Source organism: Varroa destructor, unplaced genomic scaffold (genome assembly GCF_002443255.2).
Source record: "Varroa destructor unplaced genomic scaffold, Vdes_3.0 BEIS01000005.1, whole genome shotgun sequence".
In the NCBI taxonomy this organism is placed as follows: Eukaryota; Metazoa; Arthropoda; class Arachnida; order Mesostigmata; family Varroidae; genus Varroa; species Varroa destructor.
This window is the reverse complement of record NW_019211458.1, coordinates 20154857-20174091: the sequence shown is the minus strand read 5'-3', so window position 1 is coordinate 20174091 and position 19235 is coordinate 20154857. Positions and strand designations below refer to the sequence as shown.

The 19235-nt window shown below is 40.2% G+C and overlaps 2 protein-coding genes across 12 annotated transcripts in view; both read right to left on the bottom strand.

Moving 5' to 3' along the window:
• Nucleotides 1-6493: 6493 nt before the first annotated feature.
• Nucleotides 6494-9429, bottom strand: LOC111251102 (uncharacterized). Of its 4 annotated transcripts, none has more exons than XM_086991784.1 (2): nucleotides 9361-9429; nucleotides 6494-7983 (listed from the first exon to the last, which is right to left on the bottom strand). In XM_086991784.1, the coding sequence occupies exon 2, from the start codon at nucleotides 7970-7972 to the stop codon at nucleotides 7061-7063; it is 912 nt and encodes a 303-aa protein (XP_086847910.1). In that variant the 5' UTR covers nucleotides 7973-7983; nucleotides 9361-9429; the 3' UTR covers nucleotides 6494-7060. The 4 variants fall into 4 exon arrangements, with proteins under 4 accessions (XP_086847910.1, XP_086847909.1, XP_086847911.1 ...); XM_086991783.1 differs by lacking the exon at nucleotides 9361-9429 and adding an exon at nucleotides 8768-9354; XM_086991785.1 differs by lacking the exon at nucleotides 9361-9429 and adding an exon at nucleotides 8922-9354.
• A 7007-nt stretch (nucleotides 9430-16436) lies between these two features.
• The window catches only part of LOC111251101 (MFS-type transporter SLC18B1-like), a 46039-nt gene continuing 43240 nt past the window's right edge, over nucleotides 16437-19235 (bottom strand). For 7 of the 8 annotated variants that reach the window (XM_022807399.2, XM_086991778.1, XM_022807398.2 and 4 more), the window contains 3 exons: nucleotides 18701-19209; nucleotides 18029-18383; nucleotides 16437-17795 (listed from right to left, as the gene is read on the bottom strand). In XM_022807399.2, coding sequence (XP_022663134.1) covers nucleotides 17499-17795; nucleotides 18029-18383; nucleotides 18701-19209 — 1161 coding nt within the window. In that variant the 3' untranslated portion in view covers nucleotides 16437-17498. The remainder of the gene's footprint in view (nucleotides 17796-18028; nucleotides 18384-18700; nucleotides 19210-19235) is intronic. The other variant, XM_086991779.1, reaches the window with a different exon arrangement.

Genomic DNA, 19235 nt, shown 5'->3' with positions numbered 1-19235 from the left:
CGCATATTTACAACTTGGATTAAAATTTCGGTTTTATTTACGCTGTTTTTTTTTTAGTCTTAGTTCGTTATTGCACTAGTGATTATAATGAACAACAAGAGCCTGGCTTCCATTAGATGAACCGCTTAGCATTTATTCCGGTTCCAGCAGGTTCGATTGATAACTGCCAAAAAAATAGAAAAATAAATTATTACCACGAAATATTAGCCAATATTGAGCATTGATTGTATTTAGATTCATTGAACGAAATTGATCACACCATAGAGCAGTCGACAGTACATAGTGTGATTACTTATTATTAATATGTCAATCAGAAGTTCCAATATTCTTATTTCACTGGCTTAAACTTAGGTTATTTGGATCGTGTCGCTCCGCTAATGAGACCAATTGCTGTTCTGCATTATATAACTAACTTAAATTTACTTATAACAAACAGACAAACGCACGTATAGTGATGGAAGCGGTAAGTGTCCCATCACCAAAAAACTTCCATATGGCTGGCTCGGATACGTCAATAATAACGGATGACCTTTGTAAGTTACACGGCGAAGAAACGTTTTCACTTGCATATTTGAGGGTGCTTACAATTGTAAATGCTGCGTATGAGACAGCCCCCCGGATCTAAACTACTATATAGTAACTCACTTTTCTTAGACGCTCATCAAGTTCATATCATATAAATATTTCACTGTCTTATATATTTTACGAAGCACGTACTTTTTACGGAAATGATTAGCTTTAGCTTTCCAACCGAAAAGTACGCAGTGTAAGCTAGCGTCAATATAGACAGTGTAGACCGCTTACAAACCCACACGAACATTTTAAGTTAAGCTTTTGCGCAGCCATCTTGAGCAGTCTAGTAGGTAGCCAGGCTTTCTACTGAGTGGACTTCTTTACAATGTCGACCCAGTGCACAAAAACCGAACTATAATGAACGTAAAGCCCCACGATCAACCTAAAGAAATGACACAAATTTTCCGACTAAGTAGAATCGAGTAACCAACTACGAAGACGTCGTACTTCGTAAAGGTGCACCTCGTCTGAACTTCGTCTGAGCTAGATTCGTCATGAATCGCGTCTTTCGAGCAGGAGCAGCAGAGCTTCGTGAGCAGTTTGTTCAGAGATTATCAAAGAGACGAACACAACTAAGAGACTAATACTATGTAGTGTATAATAACGGTACGAGCTACGATTTTGAGCCGCTCATTACGTGAATAAATGTGAATTAGCGGCAGGCTGAAACCAACGTCCTGGCTATTTTTCAAGTAAATGGTGCCTGTTCGACGACATACTTCATTAGATTTCGTGAATGCACATTTAACCATGGATTTGAGCTCTCTGGGCTTCTACCGAACTTCGTGTCTGAGCGATGCTTAGTTGCACTCGTATAAGCCAGCTGGCCTGTTATCTCAAATCGTGTTCCTTCGCGCGATTAGAATAGTCGCTCAAATATCTTGGCCATCGTGAGGATGTGACCCACAGAGCCGCCTACCATTGTCGCATTTATTGTGACCGACAGCGGCGTAACAAGGTTCAACTAGACGGGGTATTAGCACGTTGACTAGGTAAACCTCAATCTCCATAGGTTGATATAGTTATTATGAGATGTACCGTGAATAAGCGGTAAAGAGATACGGATTTGTTTCCAGTGGAGTATCCATACAGCTAAATACTTGACAAATTTAAGACAAGTACAGTTGCCCCTACTACCACATACAAGTTCTTCTATCGTTGTAAAAATGCCTATTCAGGTCATACAGACATATAGAGTTTGCGTCATGTCGATGTGCGAATCTATCTATCCGCTGTTTACTGGAAACGCATTTACTGTTCAATCTCTATAAATACTAGAGCGCCACCTGCAAGTTCCGTCCAGCACCTTCTTTGCTATTGAACACATTTGCGTAAAAGTTAAAAACTAATTATATTTACAACAGAAGTAACGTTAAATAACGCCCAACTATTCTCTATTAGGAATAGCTTCTTCCCTAATATATATATTTTTTACGTTGATGATATATTAGCGCGAGCGATGCCGATGACCGCCCTATCAGCGCTGGTGTCGTGCTGCGGTCGATTCATCTTGAACCCGTTAACATTACGCTCTATGGAAACAAATCGACTTTTCCGTATGGAGGGAAAAAGTATTTAGCCAATTGATTCTATGTTTTTCGCAGAGCTCCTTCAAGCGACCCTTATTGCATACCCAAGTAACTTATAATCCTTTGCAATTTCGTATAGGTCATGCATAGGCTAAACAGGGCGCTAAACGCCCTTCCAAATCATTTTGTAAGCTGGTATAATACTCGATACCTGTGAAAATTGCAACGTGATTATGTTGAGTCTTGTTACTGACAATGCTATTATTTCTGAGGCCTTCTTTACAAAAAGTTTCTGACAGCTGGCCATGTTCAAGGGGACAGGATTGCAAATGAAGTAATGGCTGGATTAAGTATCTCAACGGCCAATTGTCTACACGATCTGTCCGGCTTTTTTAGACACAGTCAACGGTTAAAGCATTGCACGTTGAGCCAACACTTCATTGACTGCCAGTGTACTGAATTTGGGTGTAGCCTTCGTTGAATCTTGTGGCTATATGCTTGTTCAAAGCGAAGTAGGTTAAAAGAGACCGATATTTGATAGGAGCTTGAATAAGGATCGTAGCCGCGCGAAAATTTGAAAACGAAAATGACACAAGGTGCCCTTGGTATAACACCACTGTTCACAAAAGGGCCTATATGCAGGAGCGGATGGCGGCTTATTTGGTACACACGACAGCGCTTGGGATTTAAAGAAAAGTATTTTAAAGCTTTAGAACAACTTATAATGATAAATTAGAAGTGTTTTATTTATTCCAGTATTTCAATAAACAGCTTATCCTGAGAGAAAATAGAATGTATAACTATACGAAACGCATTTTTAATCGCGCCGATCTTTTGTTGTGAATAGATCCTTACTGTTCAGACAAATGAAAAGAGCACTTGTAGCTACCACAGGGATCTGACTGTGTCACTGGACTGCTCGCTAACTCATTTGGCGATAGATTTCGGTTTGAGCAGCTCAATAAAGGCATTATAACTATCATACTCGCTATTAACAATGCCACTACCGTCAATGTCCGATCGACCTTGGTGCCGAGTTACGTTTCGAACTTGAACCTGCCCAACTCTGACAGTTGCATAAGTACGACTGAGCTATGACCTCGAGTAGAGATCTGTGTTTGCTCATCGGTTTCGGATTGGCTTGGACATGTAAGGCGTTGACGTCCCACGTCATTACTATCGTACCACCTTCCTGCGCAGTTTACCGTGTACGATAGACATTCGTTTGATCTTCGCACCACAGGTTGGCGCTGTTCCCATAATCCACTGGGAATCGAGTGTGGTAGAAGGAATATCAGCCGTTGTTTTCAACGTAGAAAACATAATTGAACAGCAGAGTGAGAGGCAACATGCTGGGAGTATCTCTTTGACAGGTTAGATTTACTAGCTAATCTTGGTCTGACCTGCACCATTCAAATAGTTCAGTAATAAAAAAAATCATTCTGCGCTGAACGATGTGCTTGCATTAAAGCGGTGTGTATTATACGTTACTTACGGCCTTCGGAGCTTCATGGTTTTCTGGTTCTTGATTGTCGAACCGGTCATATATGTGTGCCCAGCAAAAACTAACGAAGTAGACAATTCTGCACAAGATTCACGCATTTGCTTCACGTATATGCCACTAGTCGTATGGCACATAAAATAACTGGGCCATTAAGGGAACGCCTCCTAGCAGCGTAATCTTCTTCATGTCGTAACCTCTATTATTATTCTAAGGTTAGATCCTGCAGTAATTAAGAAATTAAATGACAAAACTAGATTCTGCTTAAATGGCAATGGATAAAATTCAAGCCAAGCATTTCATTTTCTACTACGGAGCCCGAAAGCGACTCTTAACAGCAGGACTAAGAATAGATCACGCGTCCAACCACAGATGTGCTTCCCCAACAAAAAGCTCAGATACCTAATATCTGATCCAGAACAACAGCTAAACGCGGCCTTAGCCGTAAAAGAACAGCAGATGAATAGCACAGATATTATGTAGTGGTTCCACGTTAATGAATAGGTACCGCCGACATAATTCGGACTACCAAATTCTCCAGACTGTGAGTTCATCGTACTTCTGTTCTTTGGAAGGACGTTGAAGACTGCTGGCTCTACAAGAAGCTAATTTTGAACTCTTCGCTGTTAAACTGCTAATAACGCGTTAGGTGATCAAAGTGATAGACAATAAATGTGTCGAACTTTATGTACACTCAAGTGTAAAAACAATGTTGTTATTTACGAGGATGAGATCTAGGTTATTAAGTTATTATTACTCGAAAAAATTTTACAATGGTGCATGATATACGTCAAGGTATGCTATGAATTTTCTAGTGTTTCATTCATTTTCTAGTGTTTTATTTCATGACGAGCTCTACTACGCCACGCTATACGTATCACAATAGGTTTCAGCTTGATAAAACGGGGCTATTATATATCATGACGAACAACCACCCTCTACGTCGAACTTCCGTTGGTTTTCGAGTCCAACTTTACACCATTACCGGGTCCAGTAAATCCATTCCATAAAAATAAAATCGTCACGCCAGGAAGAAAAAATATAGCAAAAAAAAAGGAAAAAAAAGTTAGTATAATCTACACTATTGTAGTTTATTTTTCGACACTGCAGTGCATGGTACCTGTAAGGGATTGTTGTTTAGATGTTTCGACCAAGGATCAATTGTACACAGTTTCCCTTGGAACTCCGATCTTGCAACTGAGACAACCGTTTAAACGATACACTTTGAAGGGTTCAGTACGAAAACTAGATGAGCAATCCTTGATTTTACAGAGATCGTTCAACAGATCCTATTTATGTAGACGTGTATTTGAGGAACATTCTTAAGTAGCACAAACTCAAGTTATCATGCTTTGTGCCAACACGCTCTCATCGACGGGATGCAATAACACGATAGAAGTTTGTCTTCTTTTTCCTATGTATCATCATAGCACTACGCATAACATAGATGACGGTAACGAATAGTTGTGCTTTATCACGGCTGTCACACAGATGTGATGCGTCAACGGTCCGCTGCATCCACACGGGAATCCGACTGTACTAGATATAGGTTAAACGCGGTATGGTAGTCTCCTCCGCTGTTATCGCAGCGTTCTCTGGCGCACCTAGCACTGATATCGTATAAACAGACTCGGTGATCACTTTAATGATGTGCTCCGCGAAATGACAAAAAAATACGACCGTAACTACAAGTTTGGGATCGGTCTATATATACATATATATGTTATATAGTATCACTATGGTCCGTGTGTTCCTGCATTTCCTCTTTAGTCCCTGTACAAAGCTTTCATGTCGTGAAGAACGATCAGGCGTTTAGATGATAACTAGGCATAAAACAGAAATCAGCTTTCAGCGTTTGAGCTGGCTACAAAGATCCTATAAAAACGTCTTAGTTACTGTAGTAGTTAACGGGTGACAAAATCGAGTTCATTAGGAGACGAGACGTATTAAGTTATGTTTCTAAGTGTGATATTACAACGTTTATATATTTCTATGTAAACTACTAATTGATTACCCGTGTGTAAAATAAAAATGTTTCACTACAGAGATAGGAGCATTTTATGTATACATACATATGCATATGAGAAACTCAAAAATAAGCGTTCATCTACTTAACAGGCGTACTTTTAACGTCGCGCCAGGGCAAAAATTTGCCATTGATTTATCGGCTAACAAAGTTCACGATTTCCGTACCTCTAAATTATATTGATCGTTATTGAAAAAAGAATCTTTGTTAGACGCATCACTGGGTCTCTTTAGCGTTGTGGTAATACGCTATCAAGCGCAAAAATTGATGGTACGCCACAAATAGGCTGAATAGGATTCGACCTTTTCAAGGCGCGCCAAGAACGAGTTTCTGCAAAGAATTTTCTTGCTGTATGTCTCGAAATTAGTGAGATATCGGGCAATGCTACTAGGGCTATCTTGTGATCGAAAAAGTCAAGCTTCAAGGACCTGACTCATTTTTTAAAAATGAGCCAGCTTCTTAAACCAATGGCGTAAAACAATGGAAAACTGCCTCACACACGTCGTCGGCCGCGTTCGCTGAAAGGGCACTTCAAGATACTGATAAAAGTCGCTCTGATATACCCGTAGTGTGTTGATAGATTCTATAGAATCAAATTAAGATTTTAGTGATAATGCTCAATCTAGGCTAGTCTTGTCTTTAATCGATTTCTAAAATAGAGAATAACCCTGAAAATTTTCTCATAATATGAGAAAAAATGAACTCTGAGAAAAAATTGCTATTTGTGTAGGTACTATGTTTATTCAAATCTCCCATTACCAATGGGCTCAGTAGACCACATACAGCTGCATATGAAGATAAGGATTACGTGTTTTACTAAATCAATGAAATTACCGAGAGTGACGCATAATGAAGACGAATTACTATAGGTACATCTTTTTTTTTTTTTTATTATAAATGTTGCGTGAGATAATATTTTTACTTTTTACATATCAAAACAATCATTATTAAAATCAAATAAGGGATACCATACTTTTTGTTGTAAGCTGCGTAATTCACAAATCACATTAACTAACAAAGTGGACACAAACTTTATAACTAATTTCTTAAAGTCCACGATTAAGAACAACTATAGGAATTGATACAAGGCATAAGATAGAGAACAAGAGCCGACTCGATACGAACGTTTAAGAACTTGAGACAATCGGAGTAATACAAATCATCATTAGTCTCATTATGAGCCTATTTCCTGTCAAACCCGGTGGCAAAATGTGCAAGGACAAATTCGGTTGAATTTAAGCCTTAAGCGGTAATGGGCGATTTGTCTGGTTTGCTCGTCTGAACCAGGCGTAATCCTTCCTGGATCGAACTATCCTGCGAATTACTGCTTAACGTATTAAATTACGGATTTATTTACCTGACCTTATTTGACTAAGTCTACTAGATGACAAAATGATCGACGTCACAGGACACTTAGCTCTCCTGCGTCGTCTATAATACAAATGGGTCCCGATCAAATCCAGCAGCGTCATCTCGTATTTCGTCGAACATCGCTTCAAGAATGGCTATTGTCGCCTCAATTGCATGTGCCACCCTTGCCAGCAACTTGGAGGTGTTTTTAATCACCGTTCGCAGTTGAGCATCAGTGGTCACGTCGATAAGTCGCGCCGGTCGCTCGTCCGTATGAAAAAGCGATAACAGTAATGATTGGAGAAGTTCTACTGCAGACTTCGTCATGGCACTCACCTGTACTAAAGAGCCCCCAGCTGGCGACGGCGTGTACTGCCGCTCATTCGGCCATTCGACCTCGTCTTCTTTAAAATACGGGTCGTCGTCGTCGTCGTCGTCGTCGTCATCATCATCATCATCATCATCAGCGTCGTGGAAGCTATCTTCAGCGTCTGTGTACTGATAATCGCTCTCGGTGAAGTCGTCGTTCCAGAAGACTAAACCATATTCATCATATCCTCCATACGTGAAGTTAGATATAAGCTCACTCGAATATTTCGCGGGCGACGACACTTGGTCGCCTAGAGAGCCGATGTCGTCTGTGTCTATCACAGAGTCCAACTGGCGCAATCCTTTGTCAAGAAGCTTGTATTCATGCAACAAGTTGTCCAACCCCTTCGCGATTTCCAACGTAATCGTCTCATTTGAAAGTTCGTCATAGCCGTCCTCCGTCAAGAAAGCTGGCGATGAACTCCCGTAATCTTCTGAGGAGGAAGAAGGAAGCTCGATGCGCCTGGCCGGTATGGGGAGTTCAGCAGTAGAGTCGGAGTCCGAGTCAATTAACTCATTGACTTCGATGATTTTCGTCTTTGCGGAGCTGAAGCTGGTAAGCACATCGTCCACGGCATCAACTACTACCCGTAACGCTGCTAACTGCTGAACTTCCCTCGACATTACTGCACCTTCTTTATATATTAGAATATTAAACAAAACAAAATACAGATGAAGATATAATTAGTTGAATGCATAATAATAATAATTACCGTCAGTAGGTTTCTTTCTTCATTATTGTGCTTTTTCACACCGCAGGCTACCCTTTGCATATTAAAAAGGAAGTGACGCATATGAACGTTTTTTTCTAGTTCAACGTATTATCTTATGTCGTTCCTATTTTTTTGTAACGCAACTTAATTTTTTTTTCAATCGGTAAATGTTCGATATCATCTAGCTGATAAGAGATTAAATTCATTTGATTTTGATTAAAAAAAAAACCAGTGACATATTGTAGATATTAGAAACGAATCTTCTCGAATATCTCAACGGTTTGTTAACTGCTTGGATAATCAGTAAATAAAAAGAAGGTTTGATGACGCTATCGGAATAATTTTCCTTAATTTTTAAGTATGATGATGATACCATATAAAATTATTGTTAGGAAGTTCCATTGGCACTCACGATTGGCGAAAACTTGAAAGCAAACAATATAGGAAAGAATATGTTTTCACAAAACTCCTAAAGGTTCGTATATAATCTAGCATATAACAAACTGTTACTTAAATAGATGTTCCGTAAGCAACGTAAAACGTCCGTAAAAAATAGTACGTTTCACTGAAGATGCCATCTATCTGTTTCGTATTTTATTCATGCATACAGTTAATCTTATCTGAGTCATCGGCGCACTCTAGGATCTCTAGCTTTAATTCGGCTGTGAATGCTAGTTAAATATGGATAATAAGTAGCCATAATTACCTAATTGTTATTATTTTCGTCATATGTAATGAAGACTATGTCGTCGAATTCTACCAATAATACAGCAGAGTGCACTGGAGATTCAACCATCAACGACGTAAACGTTTTATATTATACAAGCACAAGCATTGTGACGCAAAAGTAACGTGCACACCTTGACCTTGAATGCAGTGCAACACCTTGACTTAAAAATATTCGTTTGCAGCGGCGTGCAATATCTATTTGTCATAGTGTCTTTGCTGTCCACATTGCTGTTTAACGAAAACGAAATATTGCTTACATCCTTCCATATTGCTACTATTACACAATTCGAAATAATGCCATGGGTCGGTAGCAAACTGAAAATTTGAAACATTAAGTTGCAGTTATTGCCGGGCTTTTGGTGGTGGTGTTCCAGCGAGGGTCTGTCAGAGCATGCAGTTGCACGAACAACTGAAAGGTTTTTCTAATAACTTCGAAATACAGAGAAGAAGAGGAAATCGCCAAAACACAAATCGCTAAAACGATGTTTGTCTGCTGCGACAGCGTTTATCTAGCCATGCTAGAACCGTTTATTAACGCTGGCACATGAGCGATGTACTTATCAAACGAACCTGTACGGCGCTTTGCTAACCCGTTCCTGACCAGAGACCCCACTGAATGACATGACAATCATATGATTATTTTGTCGGGTTTACAATTCTGGCGGGAAATTTAAATATTTAAGAAATTTCTATATGTGTGGAAAAAGATTTTTAGAATTCCGCATTTTGAACCTGATACTCATTTCACAACAGTAGAATTTACTCATGAATATTTACGATTAGAATATCCGAATATAGGTTTATACGTATATAAACCCACTTATCCAACGTTTTATAGGAGCGAAAAGACTCTAAGAAAAAAACCATATTGACAGTTAATTTCGAGAAGCTTTGCTTTAATGAACACGCAAACATTTTACTGAATAATGGCGCAGAACTCCAAAGATGGCGCCGTTTTACTTGTTTGAAAAGGAAGGCAAAAAAGAATGAAGATACTCCAGGTCAGGTACATAACATTAGATATGAGAGGCTCCTATGCCATATCGATTGCATATCATTATTGACTACAATGTAGATTGAAGAGTAGACATTATTTGCACATGCAGTAATTAAAAATTTCTTCTAAGAGTGCCATCAAGCTAACGATGAAAAGACTGATTTTTGCAAATGATCTGGAAGTGCTTACCCGGACGACATTTTCCGCAAAGACCTGGCGTATTCCATTGTATAGCGTTAAGCTTCATGCTGAGATCATAGTAGATGTGTGCGTCTAACTCATTTGTGGTTGTGCTAGCGTACGTGTATTCAAATTGTGCCATTATTGTGGTGTGGAATCGTTTCCACACCTAATGAGAGGATTTACTCAAATCAGTGCTAAAGTCAGAAGCACGACGCCCAGGTAAATACTAAGAGAACGAAAAATGGAAATCGGCCGCACGTACAGCTACCTTTTTTAGATGTTCAGCTTTTGATTAACGTGCTTATGTGACTTTTGAACACGCTGTTAATAAAATTTATTTATTTTTTTTTTTTAAATTTAATCACCTTTATCATCTCGTTGACAAGCTTGTGGCTAAGGTGGACTATTTAAAAATGTCAATGGCTTGGCCTGCCCTGGCGCTGTCCAGTTATAGCTGGTGTAGTATTGCTTTATCTGTACACCTTTGTACGAGCTTTTTGCATGAATCTCCAGAATGTGATAGGGTGATCGTTGTCCTCGTGTCGTTTGATGGACTGCTTTCGATGATACTGTTTAATAGCGGTATGACGATGACGCCCTGTCTCTAAACACAGTCAATTGCTAATGAAGAGAAAATGACGCTGCCATTATTTTTGGCCCAATTTTCAGCGTAATAACGTAGCTTTAGCAACAGGAACAGACGAATTATTTAGATATGCATCTCACGGCGAGCTTTCGATCCGTGCCAAAACCGACCTCCCCATAGACTACCGTGTAAAAAGAAAGCGTATCATCCCGTTAGAAGAACAAATTCTGCACAAGGATATGCCTTAAAGCACAGCCCGCTTCATAAACTAGAACTTTTATATAAAATGCATTTTATAGGGGAATCCCATATATGATAGGTACCATCATCGCTAGTGAGTTCAGTAAATGAATAAGTAACGGCGACCCCTCAAGTACGTTGCGTAAGCCGCTATAATATAGTTTAATTATTATTTTTTTTATTAGCAGAGCTCAAAACTTTTCCGCAATTATATCGCACACCTTAGTACGTCTATTTTACTGAGCTGTAAAACAGGATGGTTTAACTGAAACAAGCAGGGCTAAAGAAAGCACAAACGTACGTCCCGTTTTGGGTTAAATATGAAGAAATTAATGACTAAAAAAGAGAAGAGCTAATTCACTACAATAGACAGACATGATATAACACAAGTTTATTTGTACAATTCGGCCAAACTGCCCTTGCAACACCCGAATCAGGGAAACTTACACTGAATTAATTTTAAGAACACTTCTAACGGTGTTTTTAGCTGATCTGCTCTCTAACCATATAAAGCTGTTATCGTATCACTAGAATATGAAGCTGAGATGGTAAAAAAGGGAGATCTATGCCTTGAAAACACACTACAGCGCCTTCCCCTAGTTGCAGGCTTTTGAAGGCAAGGTGCAAAGCTCAGATTTCGCACTTCGAAGACTATACCGATCACAGCAGTAGCTGATCCGTTGGATATGAGCAATCAACCGGCAGGAGGTGGCTAGACACTTTTTGCTCCGTCACGTGCTAATGAGCGGGTGCTTTCAGCCAATCGTTGCGGACTATGAAAGCCCTCTAAACAGCCACATAACGATCGCTAACCCCTATAACATCCTTGAAAAAGACGAAAGGTGACTGCGATGCAATCGAGAGCGATCAAACCAAAACCGAAAGCAACACGACTATAAGTTACGCTAGCAGCTTCGAAAAGACAGATAGCGATAAAGACGCCTTCTAGTCACAGAGTCTGACACAATGGAAGCAGAAGCCTCGCAGATAGGTTCTACAGCAAAAGAAGAAATCAAATTTACAAACCACCAAGACAAAGTGTTTCCTTCCCGATAAAGCCATAACAATAATTAAGGGAGTTACTACCAATCATTTGAAAGCACTATTCGAACAAGCTAAAGGCTCTAATTCGAGCTGTCAGAGATACGAAAAACTAGCGTCATCTTACTAGGCAAACAAATAAGGAAGCTTACCAAAGATCGCGAAAGGAGGATCCCCACATGAAAATAACCAAAGGCACGTCAACGGAAAGCGATGGACACGGTGGTAAGGAAAAAAATTGCAGGGAGAATAAGGGGCCGTAAAGCAATATACTTAAGGGCCCGAGTTTGACGGAAGAACAGTACTTCACACTGCTGCCGAAGGGCTGTCCAACCTTCAGCTAGACGAAGCTGTCTATTGCGAGCGTTCCATCCGACAAGCTAACACGCTTAGTTCTACTCTCGGCGAAACACAATACGGACAACCGCTCATTGCAACATTTTACCACTAAGTTTTCCGTCCTAGATGATGCAAGGTCTTATTTTTGAACTGTAGCTGCCCAAGACTTGGAGCTATGGGTACAGATAACAAAACCACATTATGCCACCTTCTAGACCTTATCGCTCAAATTATTCTGCAAGTCACAGCCTTACAGCTGCATGCTTTTAGGGAGGCAACATGCCTTTTACGCGAAGCTCTAGACAGGAATGGCATTAAGTTAGCAATTATAGCCATTTCTACAATTAGGGACAAGCAGCGCATCATGCATTTTTCCATGATCTGCGAAGAAGGCCGCTTTCCAAGAAAATCAATAAAGCCTAAGTGCAAGAACACCATAGTGAAAATCGTCATTCTTGGGATCAGTATGGGTACGTACGCTGACACAGTCCGCACTGGCCGAAATGTCATTCCGTCAACATGAGAGATACAAGTGCAACGAATTTCAAAATCCTCAATAGAGGCATAAAAATTATAGTTAAAGAGGACCACACCAATGGCATTTCCATTTGCACTGCAGCAGCTGTCACTTTAAGCACGACAATGACAGCTAACGTGCAGGTTCCAGGACAATCTAGGACGATGGTCATCAACAATAAGGACGCCACCAAAATATAGTCAGATTTTTAACGCGTTGTCCTTCGGTAAGATGGCGATTACTGATATTCCAGCCAATCCGTGCGAGCAAACACGCTCCAGGCATTATTTTTGCATCGCTAACTCATTGATCAAGGCCATCCAACTGTTCTCCAAGCAAGAACACATCAAGATAAAATAGACCCTGTGTCCAGTGAACGAGGTGGCTCCAGTCCTACAACGCATGTATTATCTCAGTCCAAGTGTTGTAAAAGGCCTTGAGCAAGGAGCGTTAGGAGCCTGCATCCTCTTTCTGTATCCGATTTGCATGCACAAATTATACACAGAAATCCTGTCTGACCACTTTTGCATCGTATACGCTTTACGTTTCCCAGGCTCATCTGCAACCGCCGATTACACACCTGGATCAGCCAGATGCATACATACAGATGGACTATGATAGGCAAAGGTGAATTTAACATGCGGGTCTTGTAACTCCGTATCTCGAAAATGCTGGAAAAGGCGTATTAAGTGCCAGCCGAACGACAAACTCTCATTTTATGCACCTACAATCTTCTATGGTACTAGTGACTGAAGTCATCGGTTAAAAAGGTGTACACGACTTGGAGCCTAGTATTCGTAAAACGCTCTTAAGCGTTGAGAAGTATACGGTGAGGTATGCCGGAAACTACCGAAAGACATGCAAGAACAAAAACGATAATTAGAAATTGCTCTGCGAAAAAGTGCTCGTAGAAAAATAGGTACAATATCGTACAAGGTAATTTTTAGTATGTTTTTCTAGCTCCTATCGCAAAAAGCGCGGAGGGCCATAACCGCGCTGTTTCCCGACAGACCTACATTCACACCCAATTGTTTTGTCTGCTAATGCAAGCTTCGACTTACATCTACTTATCATCGGTAAGGTTAAGGCGAAAATAAAAACGAGAAAAGTTCCGGGCCGTAATGCTGTCCCTACGGAAGTGCTACTAAGGCTCGTCAGAGATTATGCAGAAATCTTTCAGCGTTGGGTAGCCGAAATGCTTCGGATAGGCAACTCAACGGTTTAAAAAGTTGCGCGCTCTGCGCTTATCCCGAAGCGAGTAAATAACCAAGGGATCCATTACCATATTAACCAATAAGAATGCCAGGAGTGCTGTCAGCGGCCGTAGAACGCATGATCAACTGCAATTCAATGAAAAAGATAAGCATTGTCGGGCGATTCACATGGCTTTAGGAGAGGTAACTCCACACACACTCCTATCAACAATGTTTCGGAAATCGCAGAAGCAAGGAGGCCAATATTCTTCCGATTTAGAAAACATTACTCCTAGATAATACGTAAAACTCCGTGACCTAGTTGCGACAAACAATGTTTTTAGATCACTAGATATCCCACCGTATCTACTTAGGATGAAAGGGTCATGCCTAAGAGAGGCACCGGACTGGCGACATATGATGAAGCGGCCTACCAGAGGCCCCACAGGCTTCGGTCTTCGGACCTATTTCATAAAATATTATGTAAGATGGGGTGCTACGTCTATCTCGTTTTCCGGACGTGCACCCAGCGGCTTACATAAACGAGCTTGTGCTGGTCTTGATCGATCGGGAAATGAGTGGCAGATGTGACTTTCACAAACATCTTAACCTGGCCAGGACATAGCCTTGCGCCGAAGAAGCAGAAGGGGTGTTGTTGAACGGACAAAAACGCCAGCCAGGATTACGCATTAAATCGGTTAGCCATCTGGCAGGGCTATTCAAATAGGTTAAGTACGTGAGGGTTGTGCTTACAACCGCGCGTTCACCAAGCAGTAAAGCGGGCCGTTCAGGCAACCAGCGATCTTCGACTTTTGCTCTCACGACCTAAAGGAGCCTCAGACGAGACAAGATGGTTTCTAACGTCAGTGGTGGACGACATCATGCTGCATGCCTCGCGAATCTGGAAATAGACAACTCAAAGACAAACGACGCGTAAGGTCCTGGACAGAACGCAGCACTTCATAGCCTTCAACCTCTCAAGAGAAACCTGCACTGCAACTGCGTGCAGGTTCTAGCAAATACCGTGGGATCTCAGAGTTGCTTCGACCACATTGTGAGATTTCATCAGCAAAAAACGGCGGACCTCGATCGAACAGGACAACCTGAATTCTGAACGAAACTCCTGATCCTTGGATTGGGTGAATTCTATGGTTGTGGGCACGGGTCATTAACGTATTCACTCAACCAATTGCCAGCCATGTGACCTTCGAAAAGTACTGCTATCAAATTGGTAAGAGCGCATCTCCCAGCTGCGCAAACTACGATAAAAAAGAGGTGTACGGCATCTGAAATATTTTTAGATCCTGTCTAGATGGCGACGAGGAACGAGGACGTCTGCGGTGAATTTATACTTGGCTTCACCTGGAATCCATAGGATCTACCCTGTGCCGAAATGATAATTACAGTGCTGAAAGTCGTGGGGAAAAATGGCAGCATCTGCCAAGCAGATAATGCAAATGAAGGACAGGCGTCAGATAGTAATTTGGGAAAAGGAGGCTTCTTTCGATGTAATGTTTAACCAATCGTTCCAAAAAGATTTCTCCCGTCAACGAGTACTTGATAAATAAAAAATGGTCCTGTTGTAATTGGCGTTATTAAATGTTAGTAAGCGTCGCATCGTGTTGTTTCATGCGCAGGGGGTTAGCACTCGTATACCAATTTTTATTTGGAACTGCCATTGGCTCCAATGGCATAGTAACAGCAACGAGGTGTTTCCATCTACTAAAATGTATTTAGTTTTTTTTTTTGCTGAAATATAGGTAGGTCCTGTGAAGTATAGAACGAAATATGAGTAGGGAACGATGAGTATTCCTATCCCTTTTTTTGGTATGCTTGTTTCCTGAAAGTGGTACTGTTACAATTAAATTGAACAATACGTACTTCAAAAGTTCGAGGCTTTAAGGGCCTGCAGCAGGAACCAAAAAGCTGCATCTAGGAACTCATAGTACGTAATTCATTTTTCTATAGTATTTAAATCCGTGTTGACAACTATCACGCCGGGGAAAGTAGCGCTTCTTAACATCGACCTTTGAGTTTGTCATTAGTTCATGAAACAAAGTCAAAGATATATTCGGGGGTCAGTGGCTTACCTCGAAATCCTACAAGAACATGCCTAAAAGACCTGTCAAACGTATTAAGTCTATACATAATGTATATCTGCGTAATCTCGAAATACATTAGTCTTCAAGCGTCGAAAGCAGCGGGTAATACAAACAGGCAGATAAACTACAGTGTTTTACAAATAATTTCAAATGGAGATTTGTTGGTTTTAGAAAGATGTTATGGTGAACTTGATATTTTCTGGGTAGGAACAACATCTAGTAAATCTGAAATATGTTTTTTGTCGATCCACTTATTACAACAGTAATAGGTGTGCAGCTATGTGGAAACGAATAGCAGCGTTTGTGCGATAGACTTTATACTTCTTGACCTTTAATAGCTCGTTTTATTGACATATTTTGTTTAGGCTTAGTGCCTTTAATATGTGGCTAATTTAATTTTTAAGCTGTACACAATTTCAATTATAAGTTTATATAACGGTAACATGGGTACTGATTATGTATGTTTAACATCAATGTTACGATTTATTGATTCAAGAAAGATTTGTTATAGACCGCAAATGATATATATACAGTATATAGGGGACAATGCTAAGATTTTGCAGAGCAAAGGGTTTTGCTTAAGCTTAGGTTATGTGGGGCTTGTTTTACTACTTCGGTAGGTGGCTCTAGAGGCACTACAAGATATGCTTGCACAGTATCTATTGAAACCTTCAGCGGCAACCTTTAGAAGCAACGATAGCTTCTAAGAAATCCTACCTAGGGTTAGATTTATATTCAACTCATCATAAATATTTTTGCGGAAAATTTTTTTGCCACCCTATTTTGCGGAATAATGAACAACACAACTTTTTTCCAGTGTTCTACGGTTCATATAAATGTCTACTGTAATAATAGTAATTTTCTAATTAAAGCATTTTCTGTACTCAAATGTATAATATGCGGAGTAGACACAATTTCTGTAAAAATACACGCGGGAAACAATCAGCTTTATGTGACCCATTTACCATTATATGGAGTCAATATCTTCATAGGGACCAGACCCTTGAAAATTACAACCAGAAAGATTTTTACCGTTTTAATATATATATATATATATATATAGAACGGCAGCCCTGAGATAAGTCGGCCATCAGTTACAGGTATTTGAGCTTTATTATAGTTACTTTTTCTCGATAAAAAAAGCCTACGCTTGATTTTTTTTCTTATCAAAATAATCAAATCAGCACGCCTACATTAATGTGAAATGCTTATCAATCCGCTTTTTACATATGTTTAGAATGGACCGATCTTGAATTGTATCCACTTACGTATAAAGTGCAACATTTTTAGCAGGTTGGCCCGCTAATGGTCACACTTTTTGCCATAGCCTAACCCTAAATATTTTACTTTTTTACACATTTACATCTTTATATGCGTGCACCTGTATATATATATATATATATATATATATATATATAGGTGCACACATTTAGAGCGTAAAATGTTTGTATAGCAAACAATACTGTTATAACTCGAAGTTAGAAAGGCAAGATTGGACATGTATCTATTTTTAGACATTATTAATATGTCTTTGTATAAAAGGGGGTTCATATACGTGTTTGTCCTTCTTGCTGGGTTTTAAGAAGTATTTAATAGCATTGGCTAGTTCGCCGCTTTCGGTATGTGACTCGTTATCCATATTGTCATCATTACTGCTGTTGTTCAACTTGGATTTATCTGCTAGTGTCCGACTCTTTCTACTAGCAAACGCTGCCGTTTTTCCTACTTTCCTCCCCTCGGCTAATCGGTGTCCCTCAAGTGTTTTTTCGACAGAGAGATGGAAGAAAATCAGCGTTAATCCGATTCCCTATAACCATAAACACAAAATTAAGTCAAGTTATTCATACTCGACTGCGAACGACAAGAGCAATCGTATATGAATCTTTGAAGAATCGAAACTAAAGTTATAAGAGCCGAAATAAGAACGGCGGACAATGGCTGAATGCAGCATGCGTTAATGTAAGCAAACGTTGATTTTGTTTCAGCTGTACTCAAAACCAATATAAATGAAGAATGAAAAAATACGCGTAAGCTACCCACACAAGTAAATAGTACCGTCGAGAATACGAGGGTCGCGTCCCTGATGTCCGGTGAATTCTGGAACATGGCGATAACAGGGCCAAACGTTTCGCCAAAACCGTTCAAGAAATTCCATAGGCCAGAGATAGGCCCGTACGTCGCAGGGTGTTTGAAATATCCCAAATCGTAGATCGCAGTATCGACAAGGAAGTCGAGGGTTGGTACGTAGGCTAAGGCAAAGCCTATTCCCAAAACGATTACGCCAAACATTGTGGCCACGTCGTTCGGTTTGCGTAAGATGTATCGGCACGGACCCATAAGCAGGAAGGAGATTCCTAGAATTGACGTTCCCAAGATCATTGTGCCCATTTTTGACCTTCAAGTTACGAACACGTAAAAAAACGTTTTATTTAGATTAATCACAAAATAAAATGCTGTAACTCCTCAGCTCATATTGCTATGCACCTTAAGTGAAGACGAAGGTAGCTTGATACACATCCAAATCTATTTGTTTATATACATATATATATATGATGTTTTCAATGATACATATGACCATAGAGAGGAAATTTTCTAGTTCTTTAACTAATTTACGCTTTTTCAAAGTATAGATAAGGCGAAAAGTTTTTAAGAGACGGAAAATTTGCCTAAATGAACAATGCGAGATAGATAGGTGTATTTTTTTTTTTTTACCTTGCAGCGATGAACGGTGCTACAGCCAGAGCGGTTAAGGCAAAGGAAGTAGCCTCTGCGAAATAGTAGGCTGTACTGTGTTCAGTTTGAATTGTGTTTTCGAGGAACAGCTCAAGGGTGGGCTCCACGAAGCTGAATGCAGTTGTTGTAATGATCATCGTGATGACAACGAATAGGCCCTTCCATGAAAGCACAATTTCCAATGGCAATAAAGGGTCCCCTCGGATTCGCAGGTATTCGACATAGCGAAGAGAACCGTAGTTACCAAAAACGCACACTGAAATCGGAATAGTCGCTAGTACAATAATGCCGAACACGAAAAATGCCCAGAACCAGCCGAACGATGAGACGAGTAGGCTGCCAATAATTGGACCTAATGAGAAGCTGATCGCGACCGCTGCTTCAACTGCGGCAAACGCTTCGTCGATGTAACGCGAAAAAACTTTCATTATAATGCTGTGTGACGAAGTGTTGAATGCGGCAGCGCCAATGCCCTCAATGACGCGAATCTATCGAGGAAGAACACTTCTGTTAC